This window comes from Anomaloglossus baeobatrachus, chromosome 11 (assembly GCF_048569485.1).
Source record: "Anomaloglossus baeobatrachus isolate aAnoBae1 chromosome 11, aAnoBae1.hap1, whole genome shotgun sequence".
Taxonomy (NCBI): domain Eukaryota; kingdom Metazoa; phylum Chordata; class Amphibia; order Anura; family Aromobatidae; genus Anomaloglossus; species Anomaloglossus baeobatrachus.
In genome coordinates this window covers 141504743-141529352 of record NC_134363.1, presented here as the reverse complement: position 1 = coordinate 141529352, position 24610 = coordinate 141504743, and the positions used below count along the sequence as shown (strand labels likewise).

Here is a 24610-nt window from a genome sequence, read left to right as displayed (position 1 = left end):
CATCGCTCCGTGTGACACCGCAGGAACGAGGAACCTCTCCTTACCTGCCTCCTGGCCACAATGCGGAAGAAAGGAGGTGGGCGGGATGTTCGTCCCGCTCATCTCCGCCCCTCCGCTTCTATTGGGCGGCGGTTCAGTGACGTTGCTGTGACGCTGAACGAACCGCCCCCTTAGAAAGGAGGCGGTTCGCTGGTCACAGCGGCGTCGCAGGGAAGGTAAGTCCGTGTGACGGGTCCGGGCGATGTTGTGCAACACGGGCAGCGATTTGCCCGTGTCGCACAACCGATAGGGGCGGGTACCCACACTGGCGATATCGGTACAGATATCGCAGTGTGTAAAGTAGCCTTTAGTCTTTCTCCATTAGGGCCATAGACACTAAATGGAGTGGATGTCAGCTCCATTAAAGTCAAGGCTCTGCAATACCTTCCTTTTGGGTTACAAAAAAGCCTTTTGTGTTACAGAGCCCCGTTCTTAGGGTTGCTAGCAGTCGAACTCTCGATGGACAGAAGATAACTTACTATTTTGCGAATATCCCTTTAATATGATCATCGCACATATCAAGAGGTTACTTAGACTGGATCTCCCCTTTAATGGAGTCGTTCCACCTACCAAAACCCTTTCTATATAACCAACTAGGGTATATGGACATCATAGACCCCATACCAGTATGAACCAGGGCAGCTCTGAACAGGGCTGTCCTTGGCGCTCATGGTTGATCCCGGGAGGTTAGAGAAGCCGGTCCTTCTGCGATCAGAGGGGTCATGGTGGGGCAATCATTACAAGCCTGAATACCCCATATAACGGTTCCTTCCTAACTTCTCCAGATCGTACACTAACTCTGGATGTGCGAAGGTGTCCTGCAGCTTTTAATTCTTCAGAGGTGCTATTGGCAAAGCGCTGAGCGGGGCTTTGTGATGTGCTGGCTAATTAATCGACTAAGCCGACTTTTTTTCCCCTGAACAGCTTTCCTCCCAGCCTGCCCTGGGCATTCAATGACAGCATTATGCAATCTGTTCTGCACTCTCGCTATTCAAGTCCTGCCAGATCCCCGGCTTAGCAGAATGTCTGGGCTAAATAACAACTTGTAAGGGCTTCAATAATGCTCCTATCTCATGATCCGCAGTCCCCTCCGTTACGGCGTGCACTTTTCACCTTTTTCCATCTATTGTGCTGCGCTAACGTCAGACGCAGCTCCACAAAAGCGGGAAAGTGCTGGAGCAGCGCGGAGATGTGTGCCATTATGGTAAAGCCCTAGGAGAAATTCTTGTGGTTCAGTTATGATAACGACCCCGTCCTGTCGGGATAGTCTCATTATCAGCACGGTTCCATTACACTTTCTTCCCCTCCGCACAATTTATCAGCCGTTCCTTTACGATATCAACAGTAGACACTTATAGAAATTATACACAGAGGATGAATTCGTACCCGCGATCCTCATATACAACAATGACAAGAAGTGACTGGCATACAAATTCAGTGTTGGGGTTGGGCGAGGGGGGATGTTGCGCCAGCAGATTTTACAAGGATAAAAACAAATACTGGACTAAGATCTTGTACAAATGGTTATCTTACGCAAGCCATGAAGGATATGCTGCGTCCACAATCAGATCAATACGAGGGGGCTTTGTGTATTTAGTATGGCCACATGGATACAAGAAGACAAGCGGATAAATCATTGGGCAGTACCAGCACCAGGATACAACAAGTCTCTATTTTTGGTTTGAACCTGACTAGGTTGAAAATTTTGCTCTGATGAATTTCTTAAAGGGTTATTCTGGGGAGATAAAAAAATTGTTTTACTGTCCCTGCCCTCAAATGAGATGCTCAGTGTGGTTCCATATCCTCACACTACCTGTAATTCAGTGTGACAGCAGCTGCTCCTTGGTGCTCCCCCTTCCCTCTGGGACGTAATTTAACACATCAGGTGGCGTGGACTTCTCCCTGATCATAGCTGTGTGGACAACCCACGGTCACGTCCCCTCTTCTCGGACTGCAAGGAAATAGCTATTATCAAGGGGCTGGTTGCTACCAACAGCAGGGAGCAGGCCAAAATTCACGACTTTTACTTCTTGGTGTTGTAACTGCAGAGTGTAAATTCACAGAGTAAATGCCAGATATATTAAAGGGGTACTCTGGAGAGAGAGAAAAAAATATTCTGCTGTCCCTCAAACTATTAAGATGAGATGCATAGTGCTCTTCCATGTCCTCACACTACCTGTAATTCAGTGTGACAGGAGCTGCTCCTCGGTGCTTCCCCTCCCCTCTGGGATGTAACATCACACATCAGGTGACGTGGCCTACTCCCTGATCATAGCTGCTGCTCCGCAGTCTGAAAACAGGGGGTGTGGACACACACCAGTCACACCGCTGTTTTCAGACTGCAAACAAATAGCTATGATCAAGGGGCTGGCTATTACAGCAGGGAGCAGGCCCCTTCACCTGATGTGTGATGTTACGTCCCGGGGGGGAGAGAGCAGCAAAGAGCAGCTCCTGTCACACTGAATAACAGCACCATATCCTGTGATTTCTGGAAGTTCTCGACTTTTCATTCTTGGTGTTATAACTGTAGAGTGTATATTTACAGAGTAAATGCCAGATATATTAAAGGGGTAACTCTGGGGAGAGAAAAAAATCTTCTACTGTCCCTGCCCTCAAACTATAAAGATAAGATGCAGAGTGCTGTTCCTTATCCTCACACTACCTGTAATTCAGTGTGACAGGAGCTGCTCCTTGGTGCTGCTCCTCCCCTCTGGGACGTAATTTAAACACATCAGGTGGTGTGGCCTGCTCCCTGATCATAGCTGCTTCTCTGCAGTCCGAGAACAAGGGGGGTGGACACACCCATGATGCTCCCTCTTCTCGGACAGCAAGGAAATAGCTATTATCATGGGGCTGGCTGTTACCAACAGCAAGGAGCAGGCCATGCCCCTGATGTGTTATGTTACCTCCCAGAGGGGAGGGGGATCAGCAAAGAGCAGCTCCTAACACACTGAATTACAGCGTCACATCCTGTGATATCTATAGAGTCACAACTTTTCCTATTCAGTGCTGCAACTACAGAGTGTATGATCAAAGAAGAAACGAGAAACCTGTACAACAGCAAGTCGTGAAAATATATATAAGTTTATTACATTAATCAATTAAGACAAACATGTATAAAAAGACAAAAAAAGAGGATTTAGGTGAGAGGACCAGCAGGTTGCGCACTCACTCCACAGCTCAGTGACCAATAATACAAGGGTATTTAACAAAGATGGCTGTACAAAAACACCACACATGAGTGTCCCAACAGATACCACACAATCAATTAGATATACCTGGCTGCCATAATGCGTGCCCCAAGGACCAAGTGTCCGAGATCAGGAAAAGTATATGTGGTACTCAAGGGACAACAAGCGGGCGCAGTTGATCAGCGAGGTACTTCACAAAAAGAATGTATCATATACCTGAGTCGTGGAGTGAGGATCCAGGAAACCCCGACCTATAGGTTTCGATCTAATGCCTTCTTCCGGGGGTGTATGATCATAAGATAAATGTCAGCCAGATATATTAAAGGAGTATTTCAGGAAGATAAAAAAAAAAAATTCTACTGTCCCTGGCTTCATAAACTATAAAGATGAAATGCACAGTGCAGTTACATATCCTCACACTACCTGTAATTCAGTGTGACTGTGCTCATTGCTACTCCCTCACCCCTCTGATATATTACATCTCACATGAGGGGGCATGGTGTTATGATCCGGAACCATGGAAGTCCACCATAAATCATTGGTAAAAGGTGACAAGAGCATTGGCAACTAATCTGGCCGCCATCCCCTTACTAACCATCACAACTAGAAGTAGCCGAGGGGTGAACTAACATCCTGTGCACCGCGAACCCAGCCGGAGAACTAACTATCCTAAAGGAAGGAAAGATGAATAACTCTCTACCTCAGAAAACAGATAAAGAATAGCAAGCCCCCCACATTCAAAGACTGCGGTGATATAGGAAAACACAATACACAGATAGATGATAGGATTAGCAAAGGTGAGGCCCCCACTGACTAAAATAGGAAAGGACAGGAAAGGGGCTGATGGTGGCCATAGAAAAACCTTTCAAAATTCCAAATTCCTGATAGTACAAAAAGGCCCTCAGATCGCGCGATCTGCACTCCGTCCTATACCAGGCGCTCTTGTCATACCAATAAACAAAAACAGGAATCATTACAAATTCAAAAAGCCACAAACACGTGGACTAATAGGAGCAATACTCAAAACATAACTGCAGGGAGTTTCCCAGCTAAGCAACTGAGAGGGAAGATCCCTGCATGCAAATAAACTGAAAACAACCACAGCAAATTACAAACTCAGATAAGAGTAAAAGAACCAAACAACAAACAAAGAGCAAAGCACTTATCTGGGCTAGATGTGGTATGGAGCAGGATGAAGCAGGCTGGTGAACAAAGAACAACTGACATCCAGCATAGCCTGCTATCAGACAAGGATTTAAATAAGCAGAGAATTAGCAATGGGGACGCCCATTGCTCAACACACCTGGTCTATGTCCAATCCATTCCTGGCCACAAGAGGGAGCCTCCCAGCAGCCAAAGCATAACTGGCATTCACAACAGCATGGCCTGCTCCGTGCTGTTGGTAACAGCCAACCCACTGATCATAGACCCTTCCTTGCAGTCCAATAACAGGGGGCATGGCCTACTCCATGCTGTTGGTAACAGCCAGCCACCTGATAATAGCAGTTTGCATGCAGTCTGCTAAGAGAGGGCATGGCGGGATGTGACCTCCTCCATACTGTTGGTAACAGCCAGCCCCCTGATAATAGCCCGTTCCTTGCAGTCTGATAACAACAGGGAGCATGGTGGGATGTGATCTGCTCTATACTGTTGGTAAAAGCTATCCCCCATGATAATAGCCGCTTCCTTGCAGTCTGATAACAGAGGGCATGGCGGGATGTGGCCTACTCTGTGCCATTGATAAAATCCAGTCCCCTGATAATACCCGCTTCCTTGTAGTCCGATAACAGGGGACATGGCGGGATGTGGCCTGCTTTGTTCCACCGATAATAGCCAGCCCCCTGATAATACCCGCTTCCTTGCAGTCCAATAACTGTCTACACAATGAAAGGTGGGCATTAGCTTTCTGAAAAAAATAAATGTCACTATAATGGTGGTCTGCAGAGCTTTATGACTCCACGATGTTATAGATTTCCAGAGGAAGAAAACTTTGTGTGTCAATAGCAGTAAAGTGCTGTGAAAAATGAGCGATAATCCCTTTTAAACAACCAATTGAAGGCAAATCAGTTGCTCCCAGAGCAACCATTCACCAAAAAACTAATGAAAACCTTCTCCACTTTACCCAGCAATGTCCTCTGCATCACAAAGGCCGGTCCTATTGTCCGGTAAGTAAATGCAACAGTGAGGCGATTGTCTGAATAGATAGATTTCCCTTCTCAGCTGTCAGGGCAGGACTAATGACCGTCTACAGCAGGTTATCTGCAGTAATTATCAGAATACACCATTTTCTAGGTCTCTAATAAAGCGCAGTCTGAACAAAACCCCTGCAACAGAATAACGCCGGCTTTCTCATGAAGATCAATGGGGTTCGTATTTGATAAATGTAGAGTTCAGGTGAACGATAGTGTCCGATGTCGGGGACTTCCTGCGAATGCCATGATTTACACAATGCCATGAATAGATCTTTATTTGCGCCAATCATAGTGGTGCCAGATCCGGTATGTTCCCGGGTTACCAATACCGACGTCTTAAAGGGCCATTAAAACGAGTGCTAAAAGATGCTGGGATCATTCATACTTACCCCTGCCAGATGCTGGTGAAACAGTTCGGACCCGGTGAGACATGGACTCCATCCGAACTCTGGCACCAAGACACTGGAGGCCCTTGTGTTGCGAGAAGAGGCCTCTACGGATTGGTGACACTCCTCCACCCATCTCCTCAGTTCACCGGTTATTTCTTCAACCATTACATGCCAGGAAGTCTCCACAAGACCAACCCCTCCTACGATGCCCTGATCTGGTCATCTAACCTTAATATTATAGCCTTTTTCGATGTTCAAATCCTAACATTTATCATACTTCCAAAACATCAAAGTTAAGAAGTGACTTCTTATTAGCTATCTAAGGTCATCTGTAGACCACGATCCGAGTACAAACCTTTATGCACAAACCGGTCGGAGGTCTCTTGACCTGAATTCCACGACTTTTTAGACATAGGTGAGGGTGGACTAGGAGCCACTGATAAAGCATTAGCGAAACGGTCGTTGGAGTGATGTGTGTGTGTGTGTGTGTGTGTGTGTGTGTGTGTGTGTGTGTGTGTGTGTGTGTGTGTGTGTGTGTGGGGGGGGGGGGGGGGGGGTCGAGGTTTGTCCACATCTGGTAGTATGAATATATTGTGTGATAACGCCCATACCAGCGTCCCCGCACTGTTCTGTCCCCCTCCCCCAGCAAGTACGTCGGTTTCATCCCCAGTCCAGGCGTCTTGCGGTGGCGATCTGGTTTTCCTTCCATGCTGCTGTCTCCCGTAGCATCTGTGCACCCTGCAGGTCTCTGGCCTCTGCCCGTATGGCACACCCGTGGCCACACCCCTGTTCTTAAAGGGCCAGCATCCTCCTAACCAAGAAGTTCCTCCCAGGTCAGCTGGAAGGTTGCAGATACTTAAGGCACCTCTGTCCTATGGGAGGTGCCTGGGCAACACATTACTTTATAATATGTCTTGAATAGGATTTAATGCCTGAATTATACCCCGCTGCATTGTATTATTCTTTGCTACAGCACTTATCGGGATTGTATTCCTTAGCACATGGCATTTAACCTTTATGATTTTCATTATATTTAAATGCATGTCATTCATTTTTTTTGCCATCTTCTATTCATGTATACAAATATACAAATGTGGGTTATATGTTTTTGCCCATGACCCTATTTTTTTATTGAAATATACTATATTTTTTTCCCCGAAGAATTTGATTTTATTTATTTTTTAATCTTTATTTTAGAATGTTCAACAAATAACCTATCAAATAAACTTAATTTATAGCAACCGAAAACAAAAGCTGTGCCCTCGCCGAAAACAAAAGCTGCGCCCTCGCCGAAAACAAAAGCTGCGCCCTCGCCGAAAACAAAAGCTGTGCCCTCGCCGAAAACAAAAGATGTGCCCTCCCCGAAAGCAAAAGCTGCGCCCTCACCGAAAGCAAAAGCTGCGCCCTCACCGAAAGCAAAAGCTGCGCCATCCTCGAAAACAAAAGCTGCGCCCTCCCAGAAAACAAAAGCTGCGCACTCACCGAAAACAAAAGCTGCGCACTCACCGAAAACAAAAGCTGCGCACTCACCGAAAACAAAAGCTGTGCACTCACCGAAAACAAAAGCTGCGCAATCACCGAAAACAAAAACTGCGCCCTCCCAAAAAGCAAAAGCTGCGTCCTCACCGAAAGCAAAAGCTGCGCCGTCACCGAAAGCAAAAGCTGCGCCGTCACCGAAGGCAAAAGCTGCGCCCTCCCCGAAAACAAAAGCTGCGCCCTCCCGGAAAACAAAAGCTGCGCCCTCCCCGAAAACAAAAGCTGCGCCCTCCCCGAAAACAAAAGCTGCGCCCTCCCCGAAAACAAAAGCTGCGCCCTCCCCGAAAACAAAAGCTGCGCCCTCCCAGAAAACAAAAGCTGCGCCCTCCCAGAAAACAAAAGCTGCGCCCTCCCAGAAAACAAAAGCTGCGCCCTCAAAGAAAGCAAAAGCTGCGCCGTCACAGAAAGCAAAAGCTGCGCCCTCACCGAAAGCAAAAGCTGCGCCATCCCCGAAAACAAAAGCGTCACACTCACAGAAAACAAAATCTGCGCGCTCCCGCTCTTGTGCTAGGATTATAGCAGGACATCTGCTTATTTCAACAACCATATTCAGACTCTGTTTAGTCTTACAAAGTTGGTCATGTTTGCAGGAAGCCCTCTATTGTGTATAATGGGCAGCATGGTGGCCCACCAGTTAACATTGTGGCTTTGCAGCGCTGGGGTCTTGGGTTCAAATCCCACCAAGGTCAAAATCTGCAAGGAGTTTGTTTATTCTCCTCCTATTTGCATGGGTTTTCTACCATACTCCAAAGCCCTACAGAGATCTGTTCAGCGCTGTAGTATAGGATGGTGCTATATAAATACATTGTGAATATTTATCTTATCTGGCATATCAAAACAAGTCCATAAAAACAATGTGGTGATGTATAATACAATTCTTTATGATTTTCAATATCTCTGTTTGCTGTCAACAAATGGAATTATTTTTCCAAATCAGAGAGTGAAAACTGATTGGTTACATCAACTCTCCACTATCTACATCTATATTTGCCCTGTGCTCAGTGTCACCTATTAGGCCACAGGCTGCCGGGTGCTGATCTGAGCTACATGAGTCTTGTGCGCCCCCTGGTGGAGTTGTCCAACATCACACAGCGCAGATGCCAAAGGACCATCTCCTATTTACAGAGCTGTAAATGTCAATGATCCAGCATCGGTGCCGTTCTTTGAACCATTCACATTATATCCTACCTGTTTCTGATTTTCCAAAGCCAAAATAGCTCAGCAGTTTTAGGAGCAGCTTCTCCTCGATCTGCACTGTGAATTTCTGAGCTGTGATCAGCAGGTGCTATATATATAGAAAAAAAAAATATTGATCTGTAACAAAGGTATAGACTGACGAGACAAAAAGGAAAGAGGACGTCACTCAGACATTGATACTGCACTATGAGGCTTTCTCTACGAGTGCGGAAGGGGAGCAGCACTCGCAGGCTTTCTGTATGATGGTGGAGGAGCAGGACTCGCAGGCTTTCTGTATGATGGAGGAGGAGCAGGACTCGCAGGCTTTCTCTACGAGTGAGGAGGGGGAGCAGGACTCGCAAGCTTTCTCTATGAGTGCGGAAGGGGAGCAGGACTCGCAGGCTTTCTGTATGATGGAGGAGGAAGAGCAGGACTCGCAGGCTTTCTGTATGATGGAGGAGGAAGAGCAGGACTCGCAGGCTTTCTGTATGATGGAGGAGGAAGAGCAGGACTCGCAGGCTTTCTGTATGATGGAGGAGGAAGAGCAGGACTCGCAGGCTTTCTCTACGAGTGAGGAGGAGGAGCAGGACTCGCAGGCTTTCTGTATGATGGAGGAGGAGGAGCAGGACTCGCAGGCTTTCTCTACGAGTGAGGAGGAGGAGCAGGACTCGCAGGCTTTCTCTACGAGTGAGGAGGGGGAGCAGGACTCGCAGGCTTTCTGTATGATGGAGGAGGAGGAGCAGGACTCGCAGGCTTTCTCTACGAGTGAGGAGGGGAGCAGGACTCGCAAGCTTTCTCTACGAGTGAGGAGGGGGAGCAGGACTCGCAGGCTCTCTCTACGAATGAGGAGGGGGAGCAGGACTCGCAGGCTCTCTCTACGAATGAGGAGGGGGAGCAGGACTCGCAGGCTTTCTCTACGAATGAGGAAGGGGAGCAGGACTCGCAGGCTTTCTCTACGAATGAGGAAGGGGAGCAGGACTCGCAGGCTTTCTCTACGAATGAGGAGGGGGAGCAGGACTCGCAGGCTTTCTCTACGAGTGAGGAGGGGGAGTAGGACTCGCAGGCTTTCTCTATGAGTGAGGAGGGGGGAGCAGGACTCGCAGGCTTTCTCTACGAGTGAGGAGGGGGAGCAGGACTCGCAGGCTTTCTCTACGAGTGAGGAGGGGGAGTAGGACTCGCAGGCTTTCTCTATGAGTGAGGAAGGGGAGCAGGACTCGCAGGCTTTCTCTATGAGTGAGGAAGGGGAGCAGGACTCGCAGGCTTTCTCTATGAGTGAGGAGGGGGAGCAGGACTCGCAGGCTTTCTCTATGAGTGAGGAGGGGGAGCAGGACTCGCAGGCTTTCTCTATGAGTGAGGAGGGGGAGCAGGACTCGCAGGCTTTCTCTATGAGTGAGGAGGGGGAGCAGGACTCGCAGGCTTTCTCTATGAGTGAGGAGGGGGAGCAGGACTCGCAGGCTTTCTCTATGTGTGAGGAGGGAGAGCAGGACTCGCAGGCTTTCTCTATGAATGAGGAGGGTGAGCAGGACTCGCAGGCTTTCTCTATGAGTGAGGAGGGAGAGCAGGACTCGCAGGCTTTCTCTATGTGTGAGGAGGGGGAGCAGGACTCGCAGGCTTTCTCTACGAATGAGGAGGGGGAGCAGGACTCGCAGGCTTTCTCTACGAATCAGGAGGAGGAGCAGGCTTTCTCTACGAGTGAGGAGGGGGAGAAGTGATGATGGGGAGCAGGACTTGCAGGCTTTCTATAGGAGTGAGGAGGGCGAGCAGGACTCCCAGGCTTTCAGTATGATGGAGGAGGAGCAGGACTCGCAGGCTTTCTGTATGAGTGAGGAGGGGAGCAGGACTCGCAGGCTTTCTGTATGATGGAGGAGGAGCAGGACTCGCAGGCTTTCTGTATGAGTGAGGAGGGGAGCAGGACTCGCAGGCTTTCTGTATGATGGAGGAGGAGCAGGACTCGCAGGCTTTCTGTATGATGGAGGAGTAGGACTCGTAGGCTCTCTCTATGAGTGAGGAGGGGGAGCAGGACTCGCAGGCTTTCTCTACGAGTGAGGAGGGGGGGCAGGACTCGCAGGCTTTCTCTACGAGTGAGATGGGGGGGCAGGACTCGCAGGCTTTCTCTACGAGTGAGGAGGGGGGAGCAGGACTCGTAGGCTCTCTCTATGAGTGAGGAGGGGGAGCAGGACTCGCAGGCTTTCTCTACGAATGAGGAGGGGGAGCAGGACTCGCAGGCTTTCTCTATGAGTGAGGAGGGGGAGCAGGACTCGCAGGCTCTCTACGAGTGAGGAAGGGGAGCAGGACTCGCAGGCTTTCTCTACGAATGAGGAGGGGGAGCAGGACTCACAGGCTTTCTCTATGAGTGAGGAGGGGGAGCAGGACTCGCAGGCTTTCTCTATGAGTGAGGAGGGGGAGCAGGACTCGCAGGCTTTCTCTACGAGTGAGGAGAGGGAGCAGGACTCGCAGGCTTTCTGTATGATGGAGGAGGAGTAGGACTCGTAGGCTCTCTCTATGAGTGAGGAGGGGGAGCAGGACTCGCAGGCTTTCTCTATGTGTGAGGAGGGGGGGCAGGACTCGCAGGCTTTCTCTATGTGTGAGGAGGGGGGGCAGGATTCGCAGGCTTTCTCTATGTGTGAGGAGGGGGGGCAGGACTCACAGGCTTTCTCTACGAATGAGGAGGGGGAGCAGGACTCGCAGGCTTTCTCTACGAATGAGGAGGGGGAGCAGGACTCGCAGGCTTTCTCTATGAGTGAGGAGGGGGAGCAGGACTCGCAGGCTCTCTACGAGTGAGGAAGGGGAGCAGGACTCGCAGGCTTTCTCTACGAATGAGGAGGGGGAGCAGGACTCACAGGCTTTCTCTATGAGTGAGGAGGGGGAGCAGGACTCACAGGCTTTCTCTATGAGTGAGGAGGGGGAGCAGGACTCGCAGGCTTTCTCTACGAGTGAGGAGAGGGAGCAGGACTCGCAGGCTTTCTCTATGAGTGAGGAGGGGGAGCAGGACTCGCAGGCTTTCTCTATGAATGAGGAGGGGGAGTAGGACTCGCAGGCTTTCTCTACGAATGAGGAGGGGGAGCAGGACTCGCAGGCTTTCTCTATGAGTGAGGAGGGGGAGCAGGACTCGCAGGCTTTCTCTATGAGTGAGGAGGGGGAGCAGGACTCGCAGGCTTTCTCTATGAGTGAGGAGGGGGAGCAGGACTCGCAGGCTTTCTCTATGAGTGAGGAGGGGGAGCAGGACTCGCAGGCTTTCTCTATGAGTGAGGAGGGGGAGCAGGACTCGCAGGCTTTCTCTATGTGTGAGGAGGGAGAGCAGGACTCGCAGGCTTTCTCTATGAATGAGGAGGGTGAGCAGGACTCGCAGGCTTTCTCTATGAGTGAGGAGGGAGAGCAGGACTCGCAGGCTTTCTCTATGTGTGAGGAGGGGGAGCAGGACTCGCAGGCTTTCTCTACGAATGAGGAGGGGGAGCAGGACTCGCAGGCTTTCTCTACGAATCAGGAGGAGGAGCAGGCTTTCTCTACGAGTGAGGAGGGGGAGAAGTGATGATGGGGAGCAGGACTTGCAGGCTTTCTATAGGAGTGAGGAGGGCGAGCAGGACTCCCAGGCTTTCAGTATGATGGAGGAGGAGCAGGACTCGCAGGCTTTCTGTATGAGTGAGGAGGGGAGCAGGACTCGCAGGCTTTCTGTATGATGGAGGAGGAGCAGGACTCGCAGGCTTTCTGTATGAGTGAGGAGGGGAGCAGGACTCGCAGGCTTTCTGTATGATGGAGGAGGAGCAGGACTCGCAGGCTTTCTGTATGATGGAGGAGTAGGACTCGTAGGCTCTCTCTATGAGTGAGGAGGGGGAGCAGGACTCGCAGGCTTTCTCTACGAGTGAGGAGGGGGGGCAGGACTCGCAGGCTTTCTCTACGAGTGAGATGGGGGGGCAGGACTCGCAGGCTTTCTCTACGAGTGAGGAGGGGGGAGCAGGACTCGTAGGCTCTCTCTATGAGTGAGGAGGGGGAGCAGGACTCGCAGGCTTTCTCTACGAATGAGGAGGGGGAGCAGGACTCGCAGGCTTTCTCTATGAGTGAGGAGGGGGAGCAGGACTCGCAGGCTCTCTACGAGTGAGGAAGGGGAGCAGGACTCGCAGGCTTTCTCTACGAATGAGGAGGGGGAGCAGGACTCACAGGCTTTCTCTATGAGTGAGGAGGGGGAGCAGGACTCGCAGGCTTTCTCTATGAGTGAGGAGGGGGAGCAGGACTCGCAGGCTTTCTCTACGAGTGAGGAGAGGGAGCAGGACTCGCAGGCTTTCTGTATGATGGAGGAGGAGTAGGACTCGTAGGCTCTCTCTATGAGTGAGGAGGGGGAGCAGGACTCGCAGGCTTTCTCTATGTGTGAGGAGGGGGGGCAGGACTCGCAGGCTTTCTCTATGTGTGAGGAGGGGGGGCAGGATTCGCAGGCTTTCTCTATGTGTGAGGAGGGGGGGCAGGACTCACAGGCTTTCTCTACGAATGAGGAGGGGGAGCAGGACTCGCAGGCTTTCTCTACGAATGAGGAGGGGGAGCAGGACTCGCAGGCTTTCTCTATGAGTGAGGAGGGGGAGCAGGACTCGCAGGCTCTCTACGAGTGAGGAAGGGGAGCAGGACTCGCAGGCTTTCTCTACGAATGAGGAGGGGGAGCAGGACTCACAGGCTTTCTCTATGAGTGAGGAGGGGGAGCAGGACTCACAGGCTTTCTCTATGAGTGAGGAGGGGGAGCAGGACTCGCAGGCTTTCTCTATGAGTGAGGAGGGGGAGCAGGACTCGCAGGCTTTCTCTACGAGTGAGGAGAGGGAGCAGGACTCGCAGGCTTTCTCTATGAGTGAGGAGGGGGAGCAGGACTCGCAGGCTTTCTCTATGAATGAGGAGGGGGAGTAGGACTCGCAGGCTTTCTCTACGAATGAGGAGGGGGAGCAGGACTCGCAGGCTTTCTCTATGAATCAGGAGGAGGAGCAGGCTTTCTCTACGAGTGAGGAGGGGGAAAAGTGATGATGGGGAGCAGGACTTGCAGGCTTTCTATAGGAGTGAGGAGGGCGAGCAGGACTCGCAGGCTTTCTGTATGAGTGAGGAGGGGAGCAGGACTCCCAGGCTTTCTGTATGATGGAGGAGGAGCAGGACTCGCAGGCTTTCTGTATGATGGAGGAGGAGCAGGACTCACAGGCTTTCTGTATGATGGAGGAGGAGTAGGACTCGTAGCCTCTCTCTATGAGTGAGGAGGGGGAGCAGGACTCGCAGGCTTTCTCTACGAGTGAGGAGGGGGAGCAGGACTCGCAGGCTTTCTCTAAAAATGAGGAGGGGGAGCAGGACTCGCAGGCTTTCTCTACAAATGAGGAGGGGGAGCAGTACTCGCAGGCTTTCTCTACAAATGAGGAGGGGGAGCAGTACTCGCAGGCTTTCTCTACAAATGAGGAGGGGGAGCAGGACTTGCAGGCTTTCTATAGGAGTGAGGAGGGCGAGCAGGACTCGCAGGCTTTCTGTATGAGTGAGGAGGGGAGCAGGACTCCCAGGCTTTCTGTATGATGGAGGAGGAGCAGTACTCGCAGGCTTTCTGTATGAGTGAGGAGGGGAGCAGGACTCCCAGGCTTTCTGTATGATGGAGGAGGAGCAGGACTCGCAGGCTTTCTGTATGATGGAGGAGGAGCAGGACTCACAGGCTTTCTGTATGATGGAGGAGGAGTAGGACTCGTAGGCTCTCTCTATGAGTGAGGAGGGGGAGCAGGACTCGCAGGCTTTCTCTATGTGTGAGGAGGGGGAGCAGGAATCGCAGGCTTTCTCTATGTGTGAGGAGGGGGAGCAGGACTCGCAGGCTTTCTCTACGAGTGAGGAGGGGGAGCAGGACTCGCAGGCTTTCTCTACGAGTGAGGAGGGGGAGCAGGACTCGCAGGCTTTCTCTACGAGTGAGGAGGGGGAGCAGGACTCGCAGGCTTTCTCTACGAGTGAGGAGGGGGAGCAGGACTCGCAGGCTTTCTCTACAAATGAGGAGGGGGAGCAGGACTCGCAGGCTTTAGCTGGGTTTACACACTGCAACATCGCAAAGGACATCGCTGTAACGTCACCGGTTTTGTGACGTAACAGCGACCTCCCTAAGTCTCTGCTAAGTCTCTGGTGAGCTGACAAACCGGCAAACCTGGCCAACAACTTACCAGCGATCCGGACCTGCAGAGCGACCTAGCTGGTTGTTGGGGACGTTGATAAGCAGCCTTTTGAAAGGGAAGTTGCTAACAAAGTCGCTGAAAAGGATTCACACACTGAAACTTCATGCTGCACAGCGGGAAACAAAGGACCTAGGAATGGTCCTGAACGACTTGTAGTGATCAGCAACTTCCAGCAACTTCACAGCAGGGGCCGGGTCGCTGATAGGTTTCACACACTGCAACATCGCAAACAACATCGCTATTGCGTCACAAAACCGGTGACGTTACAGCGATGTCGTTTGAGATGTTGCAGTGTGTAAACCCAGCTTTTCTCTACAAATGAGGAGGGGGAGCAGTACTCGCAGGCTTTCTCTACAAATGAGGAGGGGGAGCAGTACTCGCAGGCTTTCTCTACAAATGAGGAGGGGGAGCAGTACTCGCAGGCTTTCTCTACAAATGAGGAGGGGGAGCAGTACTCGCAGGCTTTCTCTATAAATGAGGAACAGGCCTAATAGGTTTTCTTAGTTAGCCGTGGCAAACATATATATATTTTTTTTTTTTACATAAAATGACTTAAAACAGATCAAATAAAATGATATATTCTTCAACTCAACATCTCCCCCTTTCTACTATGGTACCCTAAGATAGGAGACTTGACTGTGCCACATTAAAAAAAAAGTCCGACCTCACCTTGTATAGGTCAGTGAGTGCATTCTTGCTGGGCACTTTCACCGCATTGACCTGTATTGCAGGTCCTGACTCCATCTCTTCAGTTTCAATGCTCTTAGGGGTTACAAAGAGCATGGCTGGCTGAGTGGTACCAATCAACTGGTTATCAACCTATGACAAAAAGCATGGTTAAATGTTTAATAGGCAGCAAGTAAAAAAATGACCGGGGACATTTTGGTCATGAGATCTCACTAATCATAGGCAGGCATAGGATTAGAGATAAGCGGATCACTTGGTGCAACCCCGCATCACCGGCCAGGTCATTGCTTTTTGGCTGTAGAAAGGATTTAATTTGCCAATCTGGCTAATCATAAGCCAAGGCTGGGAGCCCAGAGGGTGAGCAACTTCACAAACCTCCTGTCCCCGGCCAGAGAGAGTCTGTGGACTGCAGTTGCGAGAAGCGTTTAGTCCATGCCTACCTTAGATGCAATTTGTAATTATATCCTAATTGTTCCGCCTAGTTTGGAGCCTCCTAGTAGCAGGGCATATGTCGTCCACCGTCCTGCCCCCCCCCAATGTCATATTATCCCTACAATAGTCATCTCCTAACGTACAATCCCGCTGATACAGAAGTCACTGGAAGAATTTTTTGTTTTGTTTTTGTTTGCTAGCTTACCCTAGCTTATTATTTTTCCACAAAGATCTTTGTATTTATTTATTTAATTTTATATATTTTAAGCTTTTTTGGAGACGCAGTCTCCCAGTTCTGTACCTGAACGTTTTGTACATGGAGCTCCAGCACTTGATTTGAGGCTTGATGCATGTATTGAATATTAATGCCCTCGAAACTTGCGAACACCAGCTCTTCTGGCAGTTTATTGTTAAGCGAAATACCAATCCCGTCCTGTAATTTTACTATCACCTAAAAAGAATAGAGACATACCCATAAATAGATATTGATGACGGACCCATGGAAAACAATATGGCTGCCTCCTGATGGACACACAAACCTCTAATTCTTGCTCTAGCTCAGGACTCTTGAATTTTTTCATCTCCAGTTGTTTAAGGTCATCAGTTTCACTTGAAAGACGCTCAGCTCTGCGCTGCTGAAAGTCTGTGATCTGGGGGGGAAAAAAAACTAATGACAGCGGACGCACAACACAAACTATTTGCGACTTCTTTTATGCATGTAGCAGGTGACAAACAAGATAATCTTTATATTTTTTAAAAAAATAGATATAGATTAGATATTTTACTTTATAGAAGAAACTATGTATAGAGAGAAAGGGCGACAGAGAGAAGAGAGAGAAAGGGCGACAGAGAGAAGAGAGAGAAAGGGCGACAGAGAGAAGAGAGAGAAAGGGCGACAGAGAGAAGAGAGAGAAAGGGCGACAGAGAGAAGAGAGAGAAAGGGCGACAGAGACAAGAGAGAGAAAGGGCGACAGAGACAAGAGAGAGAAAGGGCGACAGAGACAAGAGAGAGAAAGGGCGACAGAGACAAGAGAGAGAAAGGGCGACAGAGACAAGAGAGAGAAAGGGCGACAGAGACAAGAGAGAGAAAGGGCGACAGAGACAAGAGAGAGAAAGGGCGACAGAGAGAAGAGAGAAAGGGCGACAGAGAGAAGAGAGAGAAAGGGCGACAGAGAGAAGAGAGAAAGGGCGACAGAGAGAAGAGAGAGAAAGGGTGACCGAGAGAAGAGAGAGAAAGGGCGACAGAGAGAAGAGAGAGAAAGGGCGACCAAGAGAAGAGAGAGAAAGGGCGACCGAGAGAAAGGGCGACCGAGAGAAAGGGCGAGAGAGAGAAAGGGCGAGAGAGAGAAAGGGCGAGAGAGAGAGAGGGCGAGAGAGAGAAAGGGCGAGAGAGAGAAAGGGCGAGAGAGAAAGGGCGAGAGAGAGAAGGCAAAAGAGAGAAAGGGCAAGAGAGATACACACTTATTAACGTAGGAGTCAACACAACTTTTGCACATGTGTCATAGCCAGCATGCGAATCATGTTTGCCGGTCATAAAAGATTGTGCGGCCATTGGTGCAGATGCAAAAGGGCAGAATGGGCACAGTGATAGCCAAACAATGCTGGTTTTAAAAACCCAACAGTGTGGCTGTCGCTGCCATGCCACCCATCTTGTATTTGCCAATGACCCCCATGATTTTAAAGGTGAAACTGCAGCCAATGGTCAGCCTGAGGCAGCTGGAATTTTAGCTGCCGCTCCACCCAGACTGTGTACTCGAATGGCAACCATCATCAGAAAGGACGACCAGTTGGGTATAAAATCAGCAAGGTGCATAATATACAAATAAATTGAATTGGGAGAATGAAAAGCCACGTATTGAAATGGAAAGGTGTGCAGAGCCCATGTGTGAATGAATGACGAGCCTGGAGCAATGGCTGATACTTGCTTCCTTACTTAGGGTCTAAATATTAGTCAGCCCTGGTTACAAAACCCATTTATAATGTTATATGAATCAATGAGTGCGGGGGTCTCTGAAAAACGGATTTTTGTGTACTCACCGTAAAATTGTTTTCTCTTAGCCATCATTGGGGGACACAGGACCATGGGTGTTATGCTGCCTATCCATAGGAGGACACTAAGTAGATGCAAAAGCATAGCTCCTTCTCTGCAGTATACACCCTCTGGCCGGGCCAGGCAACCTCAGTTTTAGTACACAAGCAGTAGGAGAAAAACCAGTAAAAACTTCTCAACAGAGGAACATGAGAAAAGAAGAGTCATAACCAAATAAGGTACTGAAAGAACCAAGGCCCAACAGGGTGGGTGCTGTGTCCCCCAATGATGGCTAAGAGAAAACGATTTTACGGTGAGTACACAAAAATCAGTTTTTCTCTGACGTCTCATTGGAGGACACAGGACCATGGGATGTCCTAAAGTAGTCCATGGGTGGGAAAAATAAAAGACAGACAACACAACCCAAGGACGAGGAACCAGTCACAGACAGCCTGGAGCACCTACTGAGAGAGGTGCTCTACTGCCGTTTGCAGAATTTTCCTACCCAGATTTGCCTCAGCTGAAACCTGGGTATGGATTCTGTAATGCTTTGAAAACGTATGTAGGCTAGACCAGGTCGCAGCCTTACATACCTGTTCCACTGAAGCCTGATGCCGAATGGCCCACGAAGCGCCCACTGCTCGCGTGGAATGAGCCCGCAGCCCACTAGGAATGGGCTTGAGTTGCAAGCGGTAGACTTTTTGGATCGCAGAGCGAATCCAGCGAGCCAGAGTTGCCTTTGAAGCTACCTGTCCCTTCTTAGGCCCCTCAGGAATGACGAACAAAGAATACGTTTTCCTAAAGGGGGTTGTCCTGGATATGTAATATCTGAGAGCTCTGATGAGGTCTAACGAATGCAGAGACCTTTCCACCCTATGAACTGGGTGTGGACAAAAGGAAAGCAGAACAATGTCCTCTTTCAAATAAAACGGGGTAGGAACCTTTGGAAGAAAATCCGGAAGGGGGCGGAGAACCACTTTGTCCTGGTGAAAGATCAGAAAAGGCTCGCGGCAAGAGAGTGCTGCTAGCTCCGAAACCCGTCTGATGGACGTAATTGCCACCAGGAATGTTACATTCCAGGACAGAAGAGCAAGGGAGGATTCCTTGAGAGATTCAAATGGAGACCTCTGGAGACCATCCAGAACGAGATTGAGGTCCCATGGGTCCAGCGGCCGTTTGTACGGGGGAACTAGATGGGAAACGCCCTGGAGGAAGGTCTTGACTTGCGGTTTTTGAGCCAGGCGGCATTGGTAGAAGATTGAGAGCGCTGAGACCTGCCCTTTAAGGGAACTGAGAGCCAACCCCGCTTGCAAGCAAGACAGTAGAAAGTCGAGAATTCTGGGGATGGCCAGAGGCATAGGCTGGACGTTAGTTTTGAATGCACCATGAGAGGAAGATTTTCCACGTACTGTGGTAAATGCGGGATGAAGCAGTGTTTCGGGCGCTGATCATGGTGGAAATAACCGCGTGAAAGAATCACGCTCTTGTTAATACCCAAGTCTCAATGGCCATGCCGTCAGCTTCAGGGCTCTGGAGTCCTGATGGGAAATGGGCCCTTGGGTCAGCAAGTCTGGGATGTCTGGAAGGCGCCACGGTGCGTCAGTGAGCATTTGTACTAATTCGGCGTACCAGGCGCGCCTGGGCCAGTCCAGTGCTATCAGTATCACCGGGACTCCCTCTGCCTTGATCTTCCTGATTACCCGCGGCAGCAGGGGTAGAGGTGGAAATATGTAAGGCAGGCGGGAGTGGTGCCAGGAGCAGACTAGAGCATCCGCGCCGATGGACTGCAGGTCGCGTGACCTGGCTATGAACGCGGGTACCTTTGCATTCAACCTTGAGGCCATTAGACCCACGTCTGGTGTGCCCCAGCGAGTGCAGATGTGTAGAAACACTTCTGGGTGGAGAGACCATTCTCCGGCGGCCAGGCCTTGGCGACTTAGAAAGTCTGCTGCCCAGTTCTCTACCCCCGGTATGTGTAACGCTGATATAACTGATCCCGTCGATTCGGCCCAGCTGAGGATCTTGTAGGCCTTGAGATAAGCAGTTTGCTGCGGGTGCCCCCCTGCCGATTGATATAGGCTACAGCTGTCACATTGTCCGATTGGACTCGAATCTGATGACCCGCTAGCAGAGGGCAGAACGCTCTGAGCGCGAGGAAGATCGCGCGGAGTTTCAGGATGTTTATGGGTAGGGAAGACTCCTGGGGCATTCAACGTCCTTGAGCAATGTGCTGCCGGTACACTGCTCCCCAGCCTAGGAGGCTGGCGTCCGTGGTCAGGACCAGCCAGTTCACTGGGAGAAAAGATCTCCCCTTCGATAGGGATGAGGACCGAAGCCACCAGCGGCGTGCGTACGTGACTGAAGGCGTCAGGTGAAGATGTCTGTCCAGGGAGAAGGGGCTCTTGTCCCAGGCCGCTAGAAGGGCTAGCTGCAGTGGGCGGAGGTGCAGTTGAGCAAAGGGTACTGCTTCCATAGCCGCCACCATCCTGCCGAGCACTTTCATGCTGAATCGAATGGAGCGAGATGGAGGACGTAGAAGGCAGCGTACCGCTCGTTGAAGAGCGATCGCCTTCTCCTGAGGGAGAAAGATCAAGCCCCGACGGGTGTCCAGGGACATGCCCAGGAAGGTGATGGATCGTGATGGGATCGGGGATGATTTGTCTAGATTCACTAGCCAGCTTAAGCTGGATAGGGTGTCCACAGTGATCTGTACGCTGGTTGAGCAGTCGCAGAAGGAGGGGGCCTTGATGAAGAGGTCGTCCAAGAAAGGGAGAATGACTACTCCCCTGGCGTGAAGGACGCTCATGGCGGCCGCCATGACTTTGGTGAAGACCCTTGGTGCGGTGGCAAGGCCGAAGGGTAGAGCTACGAATTAAAAGTGGGAGTCCTGAACTGCGAAGCGGAGGAACTTTTGGTGATCTGGGGCGATGGGTATGTGCAGGTACGCGTCCTTGATGTCTATGGAGGCGAGGAATTCCCCTTCGACCATGGATGCAATAATGGACCTTAGGGACTCCATTCTGAATCTCTGTACGTGCACATGTTTGTTTAGGTGTTTGAGGTCCAGGATGGGTCGAACTGACCCATCCTTTTTGGGGACCATAAAGAGATTGGAATAAAAACCCCCGAACTTCTCGTCGTCTGGGACAGGTATTATCACACTCCTGCTGTTTGGAGCGAGTGGATTGCTGAGAAAAAAGCTTCGCGTCGTTTTCGAGTCTTTGGGGGGTTTGAGAGAAAGAACCGACTCGGGGGTCTGGTCCGAAATTCTATGTGGTAACCGGAAGACACAAGGTCTCGCACCCATTTGTCGTCTGAGGCGACAGCCCAGATGTGTTGAAAGAGCCGCAGTCGACCTCCTACAATGAGTGTGTCTTCCGGGGCGCCGAAGGAGTCATGAGGGGGGAAAACGTCGTGGACGAGTCTCCCTAGTCCTGGACTGTTTCGGTCTAGGCTGCCATGACGAAGTGGGTTTCGGGGAGAGCTGAGAAGGTCGGTCCCTGCGTAGTCCGCGGCTGGTGGCGGGGACAGCACGGGATGTCGACCAACCAATGAGTTCCGAAAGGAGCGGAACGAGGACTGTGGACGTCTGGCAAAGGTCGTCCTGGGCTTCAGCTGGGGAAGGGAGGTACTTTTTCCTCCCGTGGCATCAGAAATGAGCTTGTCCAGACGTTCGCCAAACAATCGGTCTGGAAAAAAGGGAAGGCCCGTGAGAGACTTCTTGGAAGCAGAGTCCGCTTGGCATTGTCTGAGCCAGAGAGCTCTACGGATGGCTATGGTATTGGAGGCGGCAAAAGCTGCGCAGGTAGTAGCTTCAATTGAGGCCTGCATGAGGTACTCCGCTGCAGCGGCAATTTAAGCTGTTACCTCTGTAACGGTATGAGGGAACTGGGATTCCTCAAGCGAAGTGTTAGGGGATTCTGCCCAGACCGAGATCGCCTTTGCGACCCACACAGAGGTAAAGGAGGGCGAGAAGGAGGAACCCGTAGCCTCAAAGGCAGAGCGGGCGAGGTGCTCCACCTGTCTGTCTGTCAGGTCCTTGATGGAGGAACCATCGGGTAAAGACAGGAGTGTCTTTGTGGTAAGGCGGGAGACCGGGGGGTCGACCGAGGTCGGATCGGCCCAGCCCTTAGGGGCAGGTGAGGCAAAAGGGTACCGGGACTCCATGAGTTTACGGTTACCGAAGCGCATGTCAGGCTACTCCCTTTGCTTCGTGAGGATATCCTGAAACTCTGGGTGATCAGCGAGAACCTTTTGGGGTTTCCTTGCCCTCTTAAAGTAGACCACAAGGTCAGTGGTAGTAGATGGGGATCCTCCACATGCAGAGTTTGGTTGATTGCTGCTATAAGGGAGTCTATTGCAGTTTGATCATCTGGGGAGGGTGAAACCAAGGAATCATCCTGGTACAAACAGCATTCTCCCTCCTCCAGCTCTTCAGAAGCCGTGGAGCGTGTGGTAGAGCCTGCCCTGTGTGCTCCCGAGGGAGAGCCATGGGGGCCATGAGAGAGTGCTGGAGACACCCGGCCGTCTGCTCTTTTCCTGATCCCTGCAACCGGTGAAGCATGGGTCCGGATTACCTCAGAAGAATCCACCATAGGGGTATCCTCAGGTTGCGTTCCGTCCAGGGACCCAGAAGGGTATGGAGGACGACATTGCATAACCAGCACCAGGTTCTGTGACAGTTTTTCCATGGATTGGGACAGAAACTGTGCCCATTCCGGTGGGCTGGGAGCCCTAGGCTCTGGGCTGACGGTTGCGGCGGTGGTGGCAGGGGGGTCTTGGGCTATAGGGGCACAGGACTCACAGAGAGAAGAGGTGTGTTTACGTGGTAGCTCAGCGTGGCAGGCAGTGCAGGCTGAATAATAGACTATGTGAGCCTTAGCACTCTTATACCCTTAGAGTTCTACATGTTCCTAATATGCCAGGAGGGGGAGCAATGATATGCAGAGCTACAAGTGAAACAGTGGGAAGCAAGGATTGTATTTGCTCCCCTCACCAGAATCAACCGACGGCCCTGCGTCCTCAGGAAGGAGTCTCTGTGGAGATCTTCGTGGGGAAACGGGGCTTATCGCGGCCCGCGGGGGGCGGGGCTTAGTGCTAAAAGAGCGCCAGGAAGAAGTCAGTGTGCCCCCCTGCTGTCGGCAGTAAAAAACGGCGGGAAGGGAGCCTCTGAGACAGTTTTTTTCCCCCTCCAGTCACCACACAGCTACCAGTAGATTATCTCTGCAGGAGTCCCTGCAATCAGCAAGGGACTTCCCCTCCTCCAGCCAGCACCCAGCTAGAGGGAATAAACACTGAGTTTATGAGCCCTGGGAGCCCTCCCCCCGCCCCCGTTAGATTATCTCTGAAAGATTCCCTGCAATCAGCAAGGGACTTTCCCCTCCTCCAGCCAGCACGCAGCTATGGTGGGAATAAAGACTGTAAATTCAGCAGTCCTGGGAGCCTTCCCTGCACCGTCTTTCTCCCTTTGTCTGGGAAACCAGTCAGGGGGGATCTCACCTTAACACTGCCTCAGTCCAGGCAGTGGAAATAGCAGAGTCAGCCTCCTGTGTCCGGCCACACAGGTGCAATGTATCAACTCAGAGCCTGCAAAGAGGGGCTGAGGAATTGTGCCTTTGCCCTGGGCTCTGGAAAATCGGTGTCTGTGGGACCCGTCATCCAGTAAAAGGCAGCCAAGGATCCAGCGTCGCAGGAGGGGGTACGTGGAGGCAACACTCCGCGTTCCCGCCCGTTGATGGTATTGGGAGATCGGTCCCTAAGGGAAACCATCGCCCTCAAAAAATAACAAAACGTTGAAAAGGATGTGCCTCCTACAGACACTAAGCTAAAACTGAGGTTGCCTGGCCCAGCCAGGGGGTGTATACTGCAGAGGAGGATCTAATGCTTTTTGCATCTACTTAGTGTCCTCCTATGGATAGGCAGCAAAACACCCATGGTCCTGTGTCCCCCAGTGAGGCGTCAGAGAAATGTCAGGTTGTAACTGTACTGGGCACATACCCACCACACACACAGTACACATAGCTAGCAAGACCCACAATAGCACATTTTCTAGGACTGTCACATTGCATGTCATGGTATTGCATTGCTGACATGTACCTGTAAAACTCTTGTGGGCCCATCCGGGATAACCCTGACGGACAGCACCCCGGAACCCGGCCTCATCTTCTGGTTTATAAACTGCTGCTCTCTGGGGACAGATCCCATATTCTCTAATGTAGCATCAGGTCCGAGCACGACCTCCGCTCCATCCAGTAATCCAGAAACCCCATTTCTTGCCTAAAACAAAAACAAGCAGGTGAGGAAGGGTGTTTGCAAGTGAGAGCGGCATCCGCCAGTAGTTCGTGATTCAGAGATGTACTCAGGATGATGAATATCATTATAACATACACGTATACAGACTCACCTGGACCACCAGCCCGGGTAAACTGCAGCTAAGTTTTCCATCCCGAAAATACCATGTCTGCGTGGTGCTTCGCCGGCGATCCGGCTTCCGTAACATCAGTGGTTCATACCTAAGATATATCGAAACATATTGTGCTGGAAATGCAGACCGGAGGTCCTGAACGTGCTTGGTACTTCACCTAAATACTTTGCTAATTAGTACAGTCATCCCAAAACACTGAAACGTTCCCTATATCTGGCCTCAAGAAGTGTAATTGGGAAACTGGCTCTAGTAGGGCCAATCGTAATCTTTCTATGTAAGTAATATGGCAGTAGGTTGTAATATACATTGTGTGAACTACATGGCGGCACTCATGCCAGCACACATGATTTACAG

The 24610-nt window shown here is 50.9% G+C and overlaps 1 protein-coding gene across 1 annotated transcript in view; it reads right to left on the bottom strand.

The window, feature by feature from the left end:
- Positions 1-24610, bottom strand: part of VPS13D (vacuolar protein sorting 13 homolog D) — a 497408-nt gene that overhangs the window by 126938 nt on the left and 345860 nt on the right. The window contains 6 exon segments of the mRNA XM_075327411.1: positions 8536-8632; positions 15354-15503; positions 16105-16254; positions 16343-16453; positions 23929-24108; positions 24236-24344. Coding sequence (XP_075183526.1) covers positions 8536-8632; positions 15354-15503; positions 16105-16254; positions 16343-16453; positions 23929-24108; positions 24236-24344 — 797 coding nt within the window.